At 42.6% G+C, this 18,753-nt stretch overlaps 1 protein-coding gene and 1 long non-coding RNA gene across 2 annotated transcripts in view; one reads left to right on the forward strand and one right to left on the reverse strand.

The window, feature by feature from the left end:
- LOC126215304 (uncharacterized) overlaps positions 1 to 14,390 on the forward strand; it is a 129,205-nt gene extending 114,815 nt beyond the window's left edge. The window contains exons 8-9 of the mRNA XM_049941986.1: positions 10,219 to 10,443; positions 14,264 to 14,390. Of these exons, the coding sequence (XP_049797943.1) occupies positions 10,219 to 10,443; positions 14,264 to 14,390 (352 nt within the window). The remainder of the gene's footprint in view (positions 1 to 10,218; positions 10,444 to 14,263) is intronic.
- A 60-nt stretch (positions 14,391 to 14,450) lies between these two features.
- LOC126215082 (uncharacterized) overlaps positions 14,451 to 18,753 on the reverse strand; it is a 149,154-nt gene continuing 144,851 nt past the window's right edge. The window contains exon 3 of the long non-coding RNA XR_007542081.1: positions 14,451 to 14,546. This is a non-coding gene — a long non-coding RNA (uncharacterized LOC126215082). The remainder of the gene's footprint in view (positions 14,547 to 18,753) is intronic.

An 18,753-nucleotide genomic window follows, 5' to 3' on the forward strand; every position in this document is an offset into this window, starting at 1 on the left:
GCGAGTTCGAGCGTGGCGCACACGGGGCCCCGAGCTATTGAAGTTCTTTCTTCCTCGTGGGCTTCATTCCCTTCCCCTCCCTCCCTGTCCTCACTCCTTCCCCTCTCTCGGTGTCCTCACTTATGTCTACATCTACATCTACAGCCGTACTCTGAAAGCCTCCGTACGGTGCACAGCAGGGGGTACCCTGTACCAATACATTTTCTCTTATATTTCACTCGCAAGAAGAGTGAGGGAAAAAGACTGTCTATGTGCTTCCATATGAGCCCTAATCCCTCTGATCGTACCTTCGTGTGTAAGTTGATGGCAGTAGAATGGTTCTGGTCAGCCTCAAATGCTGATTATCTAAATTTTCTCGATAGTGCTACTCAGGAAGAATGTCGCCTTCCCTCCAGTAGTTACTGTTAGAGTTCCTGAAACATCTCCATAATTCTTGCACGTTATTTGAACCTAACGATAACAAATATAGCTGCCTGCCTCTGAATTGCTTTGATGTCTTCCTTTAATCTGACACGGTGCAGATCCCAGACACTCGAACAGTACACAACGATGGGTCACACTAGTGTCCTATTTGCAATCCTGTTTACACTTTCCTAAAATTCTCCCAATAGACCGAAGTCAACCATTCACCTTCCCTACTATATGCCTCATACTCATCCCATTTCATACTGCTTTGCAATGTTACACCTAGATATATAATCGACACGACTGTGCAAAGCAGCGTGTTACTTACGCTGTACTCAAATATCTTTTTTTTTCTTTTTTTACCTACTCATCTACAGTAACTTAAATTTTTCTACTTTTAGAGCTAGTTGCATTTGTGACATTAACTATAAATTTTGTCAAAGTCATATTGTATCCTCCTGCAGTCACTCAATGATGACACCTTCCTGTACACCGCAGCATCATCAGCAGACTGCTGCTTACTCTGTTCACCAGATCATTGATCTACAGGGTAACTATAATTAAAGTTAAACTTTCAAACCGCTGTAGAAATAACACCACTGGTCGGAATGGCGTCAAATTGCAATGGAATATAATCAGAGGCGGGGAAAAATGTCTGGCAGAAGAAAAATAAATAGTTACAAAATGTAGCAATAGATGGCACTGTAAGCATCATAATTTAATAGTGATCAACTACAAATGACAAATGAATCATTAAACAAACTGTACTACTCAATGTGCATGGGTGTACAAGTGTGATACTGTTAGTTATGTAAGCCCATACATCACATTGGATGGAAAAATCTGTTTTTAATTGTCCTGAGGCCAAAAACTACATAAAAAGCATCAATCCTATTGGTTTTTAATTGTCCTGAGGTCAAAAACCGCATAAAAGGCACGAATCAAAATCAAATCAGATTATTAATTTCCGTGTGACTGGCACAAATATGTTCAATATGCTGTCCACCATTTTCTGCAACAAGTTGAAATCGAGAAACGGCACGTTCCACAACTGATCGAAGTGTTTCCGGGGTCACGTTCAGAATGTGTGGCGCAGTGTGTGCTTCAGTGCAGCTAAGTTTGCAATTGGAACACTGAACACAACATCTTTCAGACAACTCCACTGTCGGAAGTCACACGTATTAAGATCAGGTGATCGGGACGGCGAGGCTGTAGGGAAATGGCAGCTGATAATTCTAGCATTTCCGAAATAGCACTTTGGCAGCTGTTTAACTGGATTTGCAATGCGCGGAGGTTCACCATCTTCCATAGAAACGATTCCATCCACACTGTTGGAGAGCTGGAATGATGTGGTTGTGCAAAAGACACTCTTAGTGCTTACCAGTGACGGTACAGGTAACGGGACCGGAAGCACCCGTCTCTTAAAAAAAAATATGTCCCTGTGATAAATGAAGCCGTAAACTCACACCACACAGTGACCTTTTCGGGATGAAGTGGTACTGATCGATTTCCGTGTGGATTTTCAGTTGCCCATATTCAACAATTCTGCGTATTGGCATATCCTGTCAGATGGAAGTCTGTCCACAAAATCTTTCACGGCCAACCATTATCCACTTCGATGCGAGCAAGAAATTCTAAAGCAAAGGTCTCTCTTGCTGGCAGGCCAACAGAAAGCAACTCGTACACATAGGTAATTTTGAATGGACTGCAAAGAAGCACGTTTCGTAGAATTTTACGCACAGTGCTCGTGGGTATGTCCGATGTTTGGGCAATTCTCCGTGCACTACACGTTTGCTCACCACTACTCGTCTCTTCCTGCATTGCTGTGGCCACTGATGTTGAATCAGTTCGTTTTCTCCCTCTATCAGGTTGCACACCAATAGAACCTGTCTTCTGAATCGTTCTATCCAGATTCATCGGACCGACGCCTTTTTCAAACCCTTCAGTGTCCGGAACTTCTGCAGAGCGACGTGTGCACAGCCATCATTGTTGTAATACAGCTTTACGAGCAGAGCGCGATCCTGCATTGAGACAGTCACGGTGAACATCGCAGACACGAAATGAGGAAAAGCTGTGTGCCTGGTGTGTTTATATCAACTTAAGTGGGTTGTGCGCGTGACAGGTGTATACAGTGCCATGTATTTATCAGTTTTCACACTATTTTTTTTTTTCCCTTCTGCCATACGTTTTCCCCTTTCTCCGATAATCTTCCTTTGCAATTTGACATCATTCTGTCCAGTGGTGTTATTTCTACAGCATTTTGAAAGTTTAATTGCAATAATCCCATGTATAAAAAACAGTAGCAGTTCAGTCACACTTTCCTGTGGCATTCCTGACAGTGCCCTTGTTTCCGAACACTTGCCATCGTGGACAACATATTGGGTTCTGTTACTGAGCCAATCACGTACCTGAGAACATATCGCATATGCTCGTACTGTCATTAACAGTTGTCAGTGTGGCACTTTATCAGATGCTTTACAGAAATTTGGGAATACAGAATCCACCTGTTGCCTTTCATCCCTAGTTCGCAGGGCATCGTGTGAGAAAATGGCAAGCTGAGTTTCACAGCAGTGTCGGCCCAGCTATCCTCCCGGTCAGGATTACGTTTTACCGGTGTGACACGAAGCAGTACATCTCACCAAACCGTGAGGTGTTTTCAGTGCTTCCATTTCGGGCAAGTGTTCCTGCTGTATGACGGGCCCTCTGTGCGGTCGATGTGGATGCCCACTCTGTGAGGAGAGGTCCTGTGTTCTGGTAACTGTGTGCATTGGTTGTCACAACTGCCACACTGTATGCTCACCAGATTGCCCGGTTTATAAGGAAAAGAAGATGCAGAAGTATGAGTTCCTCTATCATTTATCCTACACTGAGGCTCTTCACAAATATGACCATCTTTCCATCTAACTTTGCTTCTTTTAGCTCCTTTCCCCTTCCTCTTTATCCCAGTTCCACCCCACCCCGTCTCTTCTCCCCCTTCCCTGCAGTTCCCGTGCCCACCCCTCTGGGTGCTACTCCCCCTACCTAGTCAGAGACGTGTCCTCCTTCTAAGGCGTTTATCAGTGATGGGTTCCAATACCAGGATCCCTCCCCCTTACATCTCCCAGACCAAAGGCCTGTTGCCTTACATCAACCACTTAATCCACAGTCTGTGCACCCCTAGGTCGTCTGCTCTGTATCAGTTCCAGATTTCGCTGAAACCTGCTCTCTCTCCAGACACTGCCCTCCTTGACCTGAGGAGGAGGAGGAGGAGGAGAAGAAACATAAGTACCAGGACAAGACACTTCCTGTGCCCCCAAAGGTGGTAACTCCCTCCTCGCAACCTGAGACTGACATCTTGTTTACGGATGTCACCCCATCCTCGGTGACAGATGGTGACCTGGCGGTGTGACTCGATGTGGCCCTTTCGCCTCCTATTTGGGTCTGCATTCTGTGCAATGGAATTGTAACAGGTATTCCCCTCACTTTCCAGAACTGATATCCTTTACTTCCTTTTATTCTGCAGCTTGTGTTGTCGTACAGGGATCTCATTTTACCGATGCTCACTCACCGTCCCTTCGTAGGTTCCGTGTTTTCTGACGGAACCCGGTTGGCCCTTTGAGGGCTTCAGGTGGTGTTTGCACCTTTGTAAGGATGTTGTCAGTACACGGATCTCCATCTTTGTACTACATTGGAAGCAGTTGTCATCTGTGTCCATTTGCACTTTGTGGTCACGGATTACAGTCTCTATCTCCCTCCTGACCGGCCACCTACATCTGTTGCTCTAACTGCCCTCCTTCAGCAACTCTCATCTCCCTTCCTCCTCTTTGGGGATTTTGTGCCCATCACCTCTTGTGGGGCACTGCTTTTTTTGTCTAGTTGGGGTCTCCTTATAGACCAGATTCTTGTAGACCACAACCTGTGCCTTCTTCGTGACAGTTCACCTACCCACATTAGAGCTGCTTGTGGCACTTTCTCTTCCACTGATCTTTTGCTCACTTCGCCTTCTTTTCTCCTGTCATTACACTAGTCACCACACAATGACCTGTGTGATAACAACCAATTCCCGTCAATTCTCTCATTCCCTTCCTGCCACCTGACGGCCAGGTTATCCCGCAGGGCTTTCCATTGTGCCAGTTAACCTCCCAGGTAACGTTTACCCTCTCTCTGTTAGGTTGTATTGAAGAAGTCATCTGTGACATGTTCAGTACGATTACTCACTGCCATTTGTGACTGCCATTGAGGCTTGCAATGCCTGAAGTGGCACCTGTCCTCTGCAGGTCCCATTACATTTAATACCTTCAAGGCAAAGCCCATTTGTTACTCAAATAGAGCAAGCAGTTTTGTCGAGAACACTTTCTCTCCTCCCTTTCCCTTCAGTGGCTCATCGGCCCCGTCAGATCCTCAAATATCAGAACCTGTTGTCTTCTTATCAGTACAGCTTTTAGGAGGGACACTCCACAATTGATCATCAGTTTTGGTTGGAGGCTGGAAAGAGGCAGGCCTTTCCTCACCATTGCCATCTTGTTGCAGTTTTCTCCAATCTTTGTAAGGCATTTGATGCGGCGTTACGCCTTCACATCTTACTTACTTACACGAGGTATAAAAGGGCCGTGCCGTGGTGGAATTGTCATCGGTACTCACACGATTCGTGTGGAAAGGCATTTTTATTTACCAGTTCCTGTCCCACCGGTCTGGTGGTTTCGCGTTTGGGTCGGCACCGTCATCAGCTCTCTGCTCTCCCAGGAGAATGACGCTCTACAGATTTCCGTATTAAGTGCCCTTCCTTTCCGCGTGTCATTATAAATGGACTCTCGGCCCGTGACAGACCGTCAGTCGTCGCTGCTCTCTGTGTGGATACGTGCCATATCCGGGTCAGTTCGCACTCGGCAGCCTCTACGGAGCGATAGCTCGAGGATGCCATTTGGCGCACTGTCGTGTGGACTCCCTCACGTGGGTTTCGATTCTCTCCTCTTCAATTTCGAGTGGTGCATTTCAGCCACAGTACCACAGTCCATACAATCCGGAGCTGTGCCTCGATAACTGTCATCTGACGGTGGTCACCCAGATCCATTTATTGGGTTTTGTTCTTTACGACGAGCATACTCGGTTGTCCCATATCTCCCTTCTGGAAATGGCTGTTTCCATAAACTTGTGGGACCCAGTAGTTCTAAGTAATTACCTCCCCACCGTACTCTCTAAGAACTAGCGACAGCAGTCGAATATAAGCCAATAGGCGACCATTACCACCGGCACGTTCCTGTGCGAAATACGCCGAGGTTACAAAAGTCACGGGATAGTGACGTGCACATATACAGATGGCAATAGTGTCGTGCACAAAGCATAAAAGAGCAGTGCTGTGGCAGAGATGTCATTTGTACCGAGGTGATTTATGGCCAGACATTCGGAAGTAATAGATATTGAAAGTGGAATGTTAGTTGGAGCTAGATGCAGGGGACATTTTGTTTTGGAAATTGTTAGGGAATTCAGTATTTGGAGTCAATAATGTGCCGAAAATACCAAATATCAGGCTTTACCTCTCACCGTGGACAGTGCACTGGCTGGCGGCTTTCACTTAACGACAGAGAGCAGTGGTGTTTGCATATTATTGTCAGTAGTAACAGACAAACAACACTGCACGAAATAATTGCAGAAATCACTGTGGGACGTACGACGAACGTATTCGTTCGGACCGTACGGCAAAATCGTGCTTTAATGGACTGTGGCAGCAGACGACGAGAGACGAGTGCATTTGCTAACGGCAAAACGTCACCTGCAGCACCCCTCTCGGGCTCGTGACCGTATCGGTCGGATCCTAGACGACAGGAAAACCTCGGCCCGGTCAAATGCATCCCGATTTCGGTCGATAGGAGCTGACGGTAGGGTTCGAGTGTGGTGCAAACCCCACAAAGCCGTGGACAGAAGTTGTAATAAGACATTGTGCAAGCTGTTGATGGCTCCATAATGGAATGGGCTAGGTCCTCTTGTCCAACTGAACTGATCACCGACTGGAAGCAGTTACGTTTGGCTACTTGGAGACCATTTGCAGCCATTCCTGAACTTCATGTTCTCAAATAACAATAGAATTTTTTAGGATGACAGTGCATCATGTCACAGGTCACGGCTACCCATTGAACATAATCGAGAGGTCAGTTCATCCTGCATAGGCAACGCTTACACATTCACAGGCTATACAAGCAGCACTGATCATTATTTCAACAATTTGTCGAGCCCACGCCGTGCCATGTCGTGTCAAGTTGCTGCACTGCACCAGGCCAAAATAGATCCGACGCAATATTAGGAGGTATCCCGTGACGTTTGTCATCTCAGTGCGTACACTTCATTTATGACGATGTAAGGTTGTCGAAGAGGCTGGACCACCTCGAGCGATAGGGTCCACTCTCAGCCGATCCTCATTACAGTCTGTCTCCGGCGAGGGAACTGCGTAAACTTTTCTCGGCCTGTGACATCCGTGATTAAAATATTTTCACTAAATCCGACTGTCACTAACATTTATATTCACTTGCAGCAACTCTTGTGTGAATTTTAAAATGTATCTTTCTTGTCCTAACAATACTGTTACTGATTGACTATTTTGTTCCCTCCCCCCCTCCTCCTCCTTCAGGGACACGGACAATTCCAGTATTCCAGTCTGCTGTTTCCGACGAGTGTGTCTGCATCTTACTTCACCAGAAGTACTCCAAAGTCAACATTTTTGAACATTCGAGGTGCTCCTTTTGCCCCTCTCTGGGAAAACACTGTCACTGATTTTTAGCCGCCTCACTTCTCCCACGGCCATTCTGTATCTCCGTATGCAACCTCACACTTTTCTGAATTCTACTGCTACACTCGATTAAAAATTCCGTACAATTTGAACCGAATGTTGAATTTAGATATAGATTGCATCAAGAAATTGCAAAATTCCGTGCTACTTATTTTACTGCCTATTATTACAATAGATTACACTTGCCCTCAACTTAAGACAGTTATTCTCAACCTGTGGAGTGCACCTTCTAAGGGGGGCATGATAACACTAAATGGGGAGCACAAGGTATCAAAAAGAAAAGAAAAAAATATGGATTCGTAAATTTACTGAAAGAAAAGAAAAACAAAATACATTCCTAGACAACATAAGATTAAAATTTACATTTACACTGATGTTGTTTGCATGTATAAATAGGACTTTGAGTACTGTACAAAGCATTTAATTATTAACTTTTCAGTACTAATAGACCCAATATGTCTGACATGTGCCTCTTGTATTATTTTAGAACTTGTTTTGTGCTCAAATGTAGTAAGTTACCTTGAACAGAATGACCTCTTCCATTATGATGTGTCAGATTCCAAAAATATTATTGGTTTTCGTATGCAACAACTGGAATGCGACAGATCGGTACTATCAGGTGGACACCGTATGTCTCGACTTTTTGTTTTGAGAGAACCGTTCGACTAGATACCACATTGATGTTTATTAACAAAAGTGTGATCATATGGAATACTGAACAAAGTATGTGATTCGTTTGCTAGGGAAGAAGTAGTATGTTATCTTGGATGGGGATTCGTCATCAGGTTTAGAAGTAACTTCATTGTATTACCTTTTCTCTGACTTGGCAGACATTATTAACAGCAAACTAAGACTTTTGCAGATAATCCAGTTATCCATAATGAAAGAAAGCCTGAAAAGTTGTGCAGATATGTAGGGGAATCTTGGTAGGTTTTAAAAGTGGGGGAAGGTTGTCATTCACGGTGTGCCACAAGGTTCTGTGTTCAGGTGTGTACTCTGCATGACCTATGGGATGAATTACTTGCCAAGTAGTACGATGTGTAAGTCCACTGTGCAGGCGACATTACATTTGTTACAGCTGGAAAGTATTTGAGAGGCAGCAAGCAGCAATCTGAGGATCATCTCAGAACAGCCATAATTTGGATTGGTAATAATGAAAAATGAGAAATTCTCTCTTCAGTGGACGTACTAGCAGTGGTGGCTCGCATATAGACACTGTGGGACTGCAGCACTCCATATTTCCACTTGATATTATCGGTAACATTTAATAGGATAATTCCTTTTTTCCTTTCATTCTTTCTTTCTTTATACTTGTGCAATATACTATGTGTGGTCAAAAAGTAACAGAAATTTCTTTAAAAAATTGTTGGCATGGCACACGTGTTCCTGATTTACATTTGCTTTTTCAGCTGTTTTTAATATTTTGTTTATTGATGACATACGAAAAGGTTATACGAATTTTTGAGTGCTCGGTGAATTTTTACTTTCGAAAAAGATAGATCAAATAATCTGCATTAAATTTTGCTACAGAAGTGAAAGAAAATGCAGCACTACATTCGAAATGATGAGTGTGGCTTTTGACGAAACTACTATGAGTAAGATAAGAGTTTACGGACAGCAAAAATATTTCAAAGAGGGTCGAAAGGACATTTAACATGACAACCACCCATCAGTTATTGTTGACAGTATGGAAGTGGTCAAGAAAATCGTTTTGGAAAATCATCGAACCACCACGAGAGAGGTTGTTGCTGATGTTGCCATATTCTTTCCCTCGTGCCGAGCAATTTTTGCAGATTTTTAGGGCACGAACCTTGTAGTAGGAAAGTTTGTTCCAAAATTGTTGAATGTCAGGTGGATATCACTCGGGAATTCCTGAACGAAGTCAGCAATGATCCAGAACTTCTAATGAAGGTTATAGTGGGTGATGAAATGTGGATATATGGGTACGGTGTTGAAATCGAAGCCCAGATGTCCCAATGGAAACTGCCTGAAGAGCAAAGACTGAAAAAGGTTTTTCTCGCCATTTTCTTTGATTACAGTAAGATAGTGTATCGCGAGTTCCTGCCTTCTGGTCGTACGGTCTGTAACGAATACTATCCGAATGTTATGTGCCATTTGCATGGAACGGTCCAAAGAAAAGGACCACAGTTAGTTGGTGGCAATTCATGCAGACTGACAGCCTGTTGGTTATCATGCCCACATAGAATGCAGCACAGTGGTTGCAGCTTAGCTTGTAGATCACATGACCTGTTTCACAGGTAACCCTGCCTTTGATGGGCTAGGTAATGTTTGTGACCGGATTGGAGTTGGGGTGGTGGGAGGATGTATGGGACAGGTCTTGCATATAGGTTTATTACAGGGATATGACCCACGAGGTAAGGGGTCGGGAGCAAGGGTTGTTTAGGAATGGACGAGTATACTGTATAGGTTCGGTGGATGGCGGAATACCGCTCTGGGAGGGTGGGAATCGTAATGGGCAGGACATTTCTTATTTCAGGGCATGATGAGAGGTAGTTGAAACACTGGCAGAGAATGTGTAGTGTAGTTGCTCCAGTCCTGGGTGGTACTGAGTTATGAGGGGAATGCTGCACTGCAGCCGGACAGTGAGACTTAAAGAGATGGTGGGTAACTGAAATGTTAAGACATAGGAGATTTGTTTTTGTACAAGGTTGGGAGGATAATTACGGTCTCAGTGAGACTCTCGGCATATTTCGAGAGTGACCACTCGTCATTGCAGATGTGACGGCCATGACTATCCTTTTCATAATATTGTTACATCCCTTTTATGGTGTGTGTGTGTGTGTGTGTGTGTGTGTGTGTGTGTGAGAGAGAGAGAGAGAGAGAGAGAGAGAGAGAGAGAGAGAGAGAGATGGATTGTAAATAAGTGAAATATTGCTGCTTTAACACTATGCTACTCGATTTATGAATGACTTGAGCGACTAACAGTAGTGTGCTGTTTACATTATCCAAATATATTTATAAATCTTACTAAGATTCCTGCTCAAATATTTAATATTACCAGTCTTAAAAGAGGACACTTTTACTGTTTTCAGATTAAAAATTAATTATTGTACATGCCTTGGTGGAAGAAGCATGTCATACATTGCTAAGCTGACTACATTGCACACCTTGGAGTTCACCTGCACTAAATTTGGAAAGTTAAAACCCAGTGTGGACTGCATCCTCGAAATGTCAGGGCTGCGCCGGCTTTACCTCCACGAGTGTATCTGCTGGGCCATACCATTTGACAAGTTTCCTGGCAGACTGGTGAACCTCAGGTAACACTAGATTCATAGTAGTGTAGTAATCTACGTGGCAGGAGTGTGTCTGTGTGAGGGAGATGCAAATGTAATGTTAATCGTGTGTATTGAGCGGAGGCTATCCAGAGAGTAACCTCTGCTTTCAAGCATTGGGTGAAATGCAACAGTTGCTCCGCAGACTCGGACATTACGCCACTGCGTGTCATTCAATATGAGTGACAGAACTGATAATTTCGCCAAGTGTGAAACCCACTCTGTAATACATTATTAGTGGTAAAAATCTGTTGACATTCGTCACAAAGTTTGCTCCTTATACTGACCAAATGTGAAGCGTACAGGGATTGCTTGATGTTGGCTCCAAAGATTCTTTCTGAGAATGACTAAAAGTCAACATTGAATGTTTCTCGAGGAGAAGCCCTTCTGAGTGGAATTGTGACCAGTGACGAGATCTTTCTGATGTTAATGTGCAAACAATAGCAGACAGTAGTGTGTGGTCATACTGACTACCCTAACAAGCCGTAAAAAATCACTCTGAACTGTTGACTGGAGAGGTTTAGGATACCATCTTTTTGGACCTTAATGTACTCCTGTTTGTTGGTTTTATGCTACGTAGGGGACAGTTAATTCTTGAGTATAGTGTAAGGTTTTAAGATAATGTAGAATAATCATTCAAAATGAGCAATGTGGTGTCTCGACTACTGGGATTCCATTTGTGGATGACAGTCCTCAGCACCATTCTGTCTGCCAGACACGAGATTTGTCGTGTCAGTTTGAATGGGACATTTTTGAATGCGTGCCCCACAGCCTAGACTGGGCTCGTACCAGTTTCCATCTTTTTGTACAGATGAGAAAGAGACACGGCTACTATGAAGAACTTCACCTAGTTGCAATCTTAGATATCAGAATTTAATACTGATGGAATTTGTCAACTCGTTAAAGAGGTGTGATAAATACATAAATTGGGATGGTGATTGTGTAGAGAAGTATCGTGCAGTTAGGAACACTCTCAATTAATATGATGTCAATTGTTGTTAACCGAAATAACAGCCTAGCTCCAATTTAGATGTGACCGTGGCCTAATAGATGTATGCTAATTGGATTTAGCTGCTTTAGCAGTCATTTTTAATCAGGATGTGGCTGCTACAACAATGTTCACGCAATGATAAAGGGTTTGCAATAACCAATGATAAAATATTTTGCATTGTTTGTCATACATATTCTGTTTAGACACAATATGAGGCACACCACTGTTGTCTTACGGTTAATCTCACCACAAGTCAGAATTCCCAAAATGTGCCCAGCCTGGTTGATGTAAACATGAATCTACGGCACTGAAAAAACATTTGTAAAGCCAGGAATATCAGATGTCACGAATTGGTGGTGGGGATTCACTCACAAGGGGATCTTCTGGGAGGTGCATTGTGTTATGAGCTCCCACTTCACCTGCTTATAGTGTGGGTGGGCACCTATCACACCCTGAAACTGTAGGTGCCAATGTGGCGTCATTTTTGAAATATTGCCTGTTAAAGTTTGGGCAGCTCTTTATATACAGAAAAGTTTCATTAGTGTGTCAAGTGAGCGAGTAGCTGAGTGGCAAGCGAGCGAGACTCCTGTCCAGACGACTCGGGTTCGAGACCCGTCTATGCTACTTTTGTTCCACTTTTTTTTCTCTCCAAATGCCTGTTTTCTTGATTAAGTATAAATTTAAAGTCCGCAAGGAATTGATTGAAAAGAATTACAAGCCTCTATAAATCAAAATTACACATTGAATGTCAAATTTTGTTTTAATCTCTTGCATAGTGCAAACATTTTTTTAAACTCAATACAAAAATGTTAATTACCAATCTCAATAGCTAGTTATATCTCAGAATCATCATCCTTTTCTTTTGATGAGGAATCTTCTATTTATTACTGTCATTACAATATAAATATGTACAAACAGAATAATGTGTGTGAAAAAAAAATTGATAGTTTTCAACCATTAGCTCCTAAAATATGTCGTATAACTCTTCACTCTCATAAAAACTCCACTACATTTATCTCTCTAAAACTCGAACAGTGAATGATATCAACTATGGTCCTTCCACATCTATTAATCCTCCTTAATTACCTTAAGCAATACACAAACATGCCTCTATTCTCCATAACTTCTCTTCACATCATTATTCTCATCATATGAAACATCCCTACACTTCATATTATTTATATATGAGAGTATCTCCCCATGTAAATGCTATTTAACACGTTTCCTATTTGTCTGAACCTGTGGTTCGTGAACGCCAGGGTGTTCACAGAATACTTCAAGAGGTTTGCCAATTTCTTTTCCAAAATGGCAAGTTTCAAGTTTGGGTCTTGTGCTCTGTCATAACGATTATTATTATTATTATCATCACAAAATTGAATTAAACCTATAATTCCCCTTGTTACATATGTGCAACACTGGGAATTTATCACATTATTTCCACACTAAATTAATATTTACTTCGAATGCCTGATTTACAGTTATGTAGCAACATTTGGAATGTATTCGATTTCGCTACAGTGGAAATTTAGTCTCGAAGCTTCCTTGTGTTCTAACAATATTAAAAGCAGCACTGCAACCTCACTAATGAACAGTTACATGTCAGTCAGGCCTTCTTCTTCCCTGGTTGCAAATGTAGTAAGGTGCCAGTTATGTATACTTTCCATTTAACAAGCCAAGAGGAAATAAGACACCTAAATGAAATATTGCCTTCTGCAGTCTATTCTTCACCAAAGGTCGAGATCACGTTTTCACGACAAGCTGGGATGAAACATTCCCAATTACGATAGCATTGGTTGTTATTAACCAAAATAATAGCCTAGCTTTAATTTTGATGTGGCAGGTAAATGCTAATCAGATTTAGCTGCTTCAGGAGTCGTTTCTAATCAGGGTGTGGCTACTCGGCAATGTTCACACAGTGATAAAGTGTTTGCAATAACCAGTGCCAAAATATTTCACATTGTTTGACTTACAAATTCTGTTTAGACACAATACGAGGCAGACACTACTTTTGTCTCACACTGTTAGTTACACTTAACCTCATCACGGGTCAGAATTCTTGGAATTATGTCACATGCTGTAAAAAGTTACCACACACAGTCCTCACTGCAACCCAAAGTGTGGCTGGCACGGTTAACGTGAACGGAAATATATTGCACACTGAGAAGACCTTAATAAAAATACTTGTGGGGAATATCACGTGTCACAGATTAGTAATGTAACAGCGGTGGGGATTCACTCGGCCGGCACAACACAACCCGTAGCTCACGTCTCCACCTGCATTTCCTGGCATCAAACTTGAACTCTTCCCAGACTTGACTTACTGTCTCTTCATTCATTAGCGCCAGCGGCACTTGTCAATTGATTTTGCCTACCGTCAGCCTGTGTGAGGCAAAAAGGTTTTCATTGTTAGGTATGTGACTGCAGACCCCCTTACAAGTTTTCGGATGATTCTAATAAATGTGCTGTAACTATTCCATTATTTTATTTATGTCATAATGGAAGTTTCATTTCTGATAGTTCTCCTGTTTTATTCAGGACAATGCACTCCTGAGTAGTACATAAGTTTCCTGCCTCATATTGTCCACAGTGCAAATAAAATTTTCGTACGAACAAGTATAAGCCTGCCTGCCTCTCTCTCTCTCTCTCTCTCTCTCTCTCTCTCTCTCTCTCTCTCTGTGTGTCTCTCTGTGTGTGTGTGTGTGTGTGTGTGTGTGTGTGTGTGTGTGTGTGTGTGTGGCTGAGGGGATTATACATAGAACAAAAATTTAACTTAACACCTTGTGATACCTGTCAACCACTCGTGCTGTTGTACAGAGAGCTGGAATTTGGTTACTGTGACGGAGACCAAGATGTCCTGGACAGAATGGCTGCCCAGATGCCAGACCTGAAGGTGGACGGCTGCCTTGGCGCACTTTTCACAGATCAAGAGGATGACGACTAGTCACACCATTATCAGTGTCTACACACACTCAGTACCTGGAGCTGGGCAGCTGTGGGACCAGCAAGCTGCATTTGTATTCCACACGTCTTGACTTCAGAATTCGGCCAGTGCCTCCATATCTATACTGTTCTCTGCTTCAGTAGGGCATTGGATGTCCTAAATAAGAAAATGGTAAACAATGGTCAGTGTGACAACAGTGAAGAAAGCTTCAAAATTACTTAAAAAAAGAGGACAAAGACAAAAACTGTGTCTAATCCAGTAATTTTAACATTTTATTGTGATAACAAATCCATATTTGACATGCACAAATATTTGTTATGTAAATGATATCCTGTCTAACTGATAGTGTAATAGCTTTCTATATTCTTTGAAATAATAGCATCTGTATATTTGTAGAAATGCAGCATCTTTACATTCAAAATTCTTTACGCGATTATAAAATGTGCTGGAGCATGCTGAATGTATATACGAACATAAACATGTTTACATCTAAAAACAAAGATGATGTGGCTTACCAAACGAAAGCGCTGGCAGGTCGATAGACACACAAAATTCAAGCTTTCGCAACAAACTGTTGCCTCATCAGGAAAGAGGGAAGGAGAGGGAAAGACGAAAGGATGTGGGTTTTAAGGGAGAGGGTAAGGAGTCATTCCAATCCCGGGAGCAGAAAGACGTACCTTAGGGGGAAAAAAGGACGGGTATGCGCACACACACACACACACACACACACACACACACACACACACACACACACACATATCCATCCCCCTAAGGTAAGTCTTTCCGCTCCCGGGATTGGAATGACTCCTTACCCTCTCCCTTAAAACCCACATCCTTTCGTCTTTCACTCTCCTTCCCTCTTTCCTGATGAGGCAACAGTTTGTTGCGAAAGCTTGAATTTTGTGTGTATGTATGTTTGTGTGTCTATCGACCTGCCAGCGCTTTCGTTTGGTAAGCCACATCATCTTTGTTTTTAGATGTATTTTTCCCACGTGGAATGTTTCCCTCTATTATATACATAAACATGTTCACTCATACGAGGGCCGTTCAGAAAGTAACCTCCGGTTGATTTAAAAAAATACACAAAGTTAAATAAAAATATTTTAATATATACATCTTACAACTACATCTTTGCACTATTTTTCTACATAGTCTCCATAGCGATTGAGGCACTTCTTGTATCTCTTCACAAGCTTTGAAATTCCTTCTGCATAAAAATCACCCGCTTGTGCCTGGAGCCAGCCTGTGACCGCATCTTTGAGCTCTTCGTCGTCATCAAACCGCTGTGACCCGAGCCATTTCTTCAAATGCATGAAGAGGTGATAATCACTTGGCGCCAGGTCTGGGCTGTAAGGTGGATGGTTGATAACGTCCCACTTGAAGGACTCAAGAAGGGCCGTTGTTCTGCGAGCAGAGTGAGGACGGGCGTTATCGTGCAAAAAAACGATACCGGAAGTCAGCATACCACGGCGTTTGTTCTGTACAGCCCGTCGTAACTTTTTTATTGTTTCACAGTACACGTCTTGATTAATGGTCGTACCACGTTCCATGAATTCAACCAACAACACCCCTTTGGCATCCCAAAACACTGTTGCCATCAGTTTTCTGGCAGAAAAATCTTGCGAGGCTTTTCTTGGTTTGGTAGGCGAATTTGAATGTGCCCACATCTTTGATTGTTCTTTTGTCTCAGGGTTCACGTACTTAATCCAGGTTTCGTCACCGGTCACGATTCTGTTTAACAATGGTTCTCCTTCGTCCTCATAACGTGACAGAAAGTCTAATGCAGAGGCCATTCTTTGCGTTTTGTGGTGGTCGGTAAGAATTTTGGGCACCCATCGTGCACAGAACTTACAGTAACCCAATCTTGCTGTCACTATCTCGTACAAGAGAGTCTTAGAAATCTGTGGAAAACCAGTAGACAACTCCGACATTGAGAAACGTCGATTTTCACGAACTTTTGCATCAACTGTCTGAACGAGTTCGTCAGTCACCAATGATGGTCTACCACTCCTCTCTTCATCATGAACGTTTTCTCGTCCACTTTTAAATAAACGTACCCATTCACGGACAACTCCTTCACTCATAACTCTTGGTTTGTACACGGCACAAAGCTCACGATGAATAGCTGCTGCAGAATATCCTTTGGCTGTAAAAAACCTTATGACAGCACGCACTTCACATTTGGCGGGGTTTTCTATTGCAGCACACATTTCAAACTGCCACAAAAACTAATCTAGCGCAGGTACGACGTTCACTCGACCACGGCTTGATGCCGACTGACCTGTTGAGTGCATGAACGCACAGATGGCGTCGCTACTCCCCCCACAACCCGCACTGTGACTGATCGGAGGTTACTTTCTGAACTGCCCTCGTACATTCTAAACCATGTATCAGCTAGTGGAAACAAAAAGTCTTTTTTTTTTTATTTGTATTAATTTTGTAAACTTACAATCACAATGCGTCACTTTGTAATATTGTGACTGAGGGCTTGTGTGCCTGAGCAATACAGATAGCTTTACTGTAGGTTCAACTACAATGAAGGGGTATCAGTTGAGAGGTCAGACAAACATGTGGTTCCTGAAGAGGGGCAACAATCTGGTTTATTGACTGATCTGGCCCTGTAACATGAACCAAAACGGCCTTGCTGTGTGGGTACTGCGAACGGCTGAAAGCAAGGGGAAACTACAGCCAGCATTTTTCCCAAGGGCATGCAGCTGTACTGTATGGTTAAATGATGATGGCATATTCTGGAGGTAAAATAGTCCCCCATTCGGATCTCTGGGCAGGGACTACTCAGGAGGACATTGTTGTCAGGAGAAACAAAACTGGCATTCTACAGATCGAAGTGTGGAATGTCAGATCCCTTAAATGGGAAGGTAAGTTAGAAAATTTAAAAAGGTAAATGGCTAGGTTAAAGTTAAAAGTGGGAATTAGTGAAGTTCAGTGGGAGGAGGAACAGGACTTCTGCTCAGGTGAATGCAGGGGTATAAATATAAAATCAAAATGGGGTAATGCATGGGTAGGTTTAATAATGAGTAAAAAAAAAAAAAAAAATAGGAACACGGATAAGCTATTGTGAACAGCATAGTGAATGCGTTATTGTAGCCAAGATAGACACAAAGCCCACACACACCACAGTAATACAAGTTTACGTGCCAACTAGCTCTGCATATGAGGGGAAGATTGAGGAAATGTATGACGAGATAACAGAAATTAATCAGATACTTAAGGGAGCTGAAAATTTAATAGTCACGGGGGACTGGAATTTGATAGTATTAAAAGGAAGAGAAGTAGGTGAATATGGAATGAGAGTGAGGAATGCGACTGGTAGAATTTTGCACAGAGCACAACTTAATCATAGTTAACATTTGGTTAAAGAATGTTGTTTATGTGGAAAAGGCCTGGAGGCACCATATTGATGGACAGACAGATATTCAGGAGCCAGAATTTAAATTGTAAGACATTTTCGGGGGCATATGTGGTCTCTGACCACTATTTACTGGTTATGAACTGCAGATTAAAACTGAAAGAACTGCAGAAAGGCAGGAATTTAAGAAGATGGGACCTGGATAAACTGAAAGAACCAGAGGTTGTAAAGAGTTTCAGAGAAAGCATTACAGAATGATTAACAAGGATGGGGGGAAAGAAATACAGTAGAAGAAGAATGGGTAGCTTTAAGGAATGAAATAGTGAAGGCAGCAGAGGATCAAGTAAGTAAAAAGATAAGGGCTAGTAGAAATCCTTGGGTAACAGAAGATATATTGAATTTAATTGATCAAAGGAGAAAATATAAAAACACAGTAAATGAAGCAGGCAAAAAGGAATACAAACGTCTCAAAAATGAAATCGACAGGAAGTGCAAAATGGCCAAGCAGGGATGGCTAGAGAACAAATGTAAGGATGTAGAGGCTTATCTCACTAGGGGTAAGATAGAGACCTTTGGAGAAAAGAGAACCACTTGTATGAATAACAAGAGCTCAGATGGAAACCCAGTTCTAACCAAAGAAGGGAAAGCAGAAAGATGGAAGGGGTATATAGAGGGTCTATACAAGGGGGATGTACTTGAGGACAATATTATAGAAATGGAAGAGAATGTAGATGAAGATGAAATGGGAGATACGATACTGCGTGAAGAGTTTGACAGAGCACTGAAAGACCTGAGTCGAAACAAGGCCCCTGGAGTAGACAACATTCCATTAGAACTGCTGACGGCGTTGGGAGAGTCAGTCCTGACAAAACTCTACCATCTGGTGAGCAAGATGTATGAGACAGGCGAAATACCCTCAGACTTCAAGAAGAATATAATAATTCCAATCCCAAAGAAAGCAGCTGTTCAAAGATGTGAAAATTACCGAACTATCAG

This window comes from Schistocerca nitens, chromosome 12, assembly GCF_023898315.1.
Source record: "Schistocerca nitens isolate TAMUIC-IGC-003100 chromosome 12, iqSchNite1.1, whole genome shotgun sequence".
NCBI lineage: Eukaryota > Metazoa > Arthropoda > Insecta > Orthoptera > Acrididae > Schistocerca > Schistocerca nitens.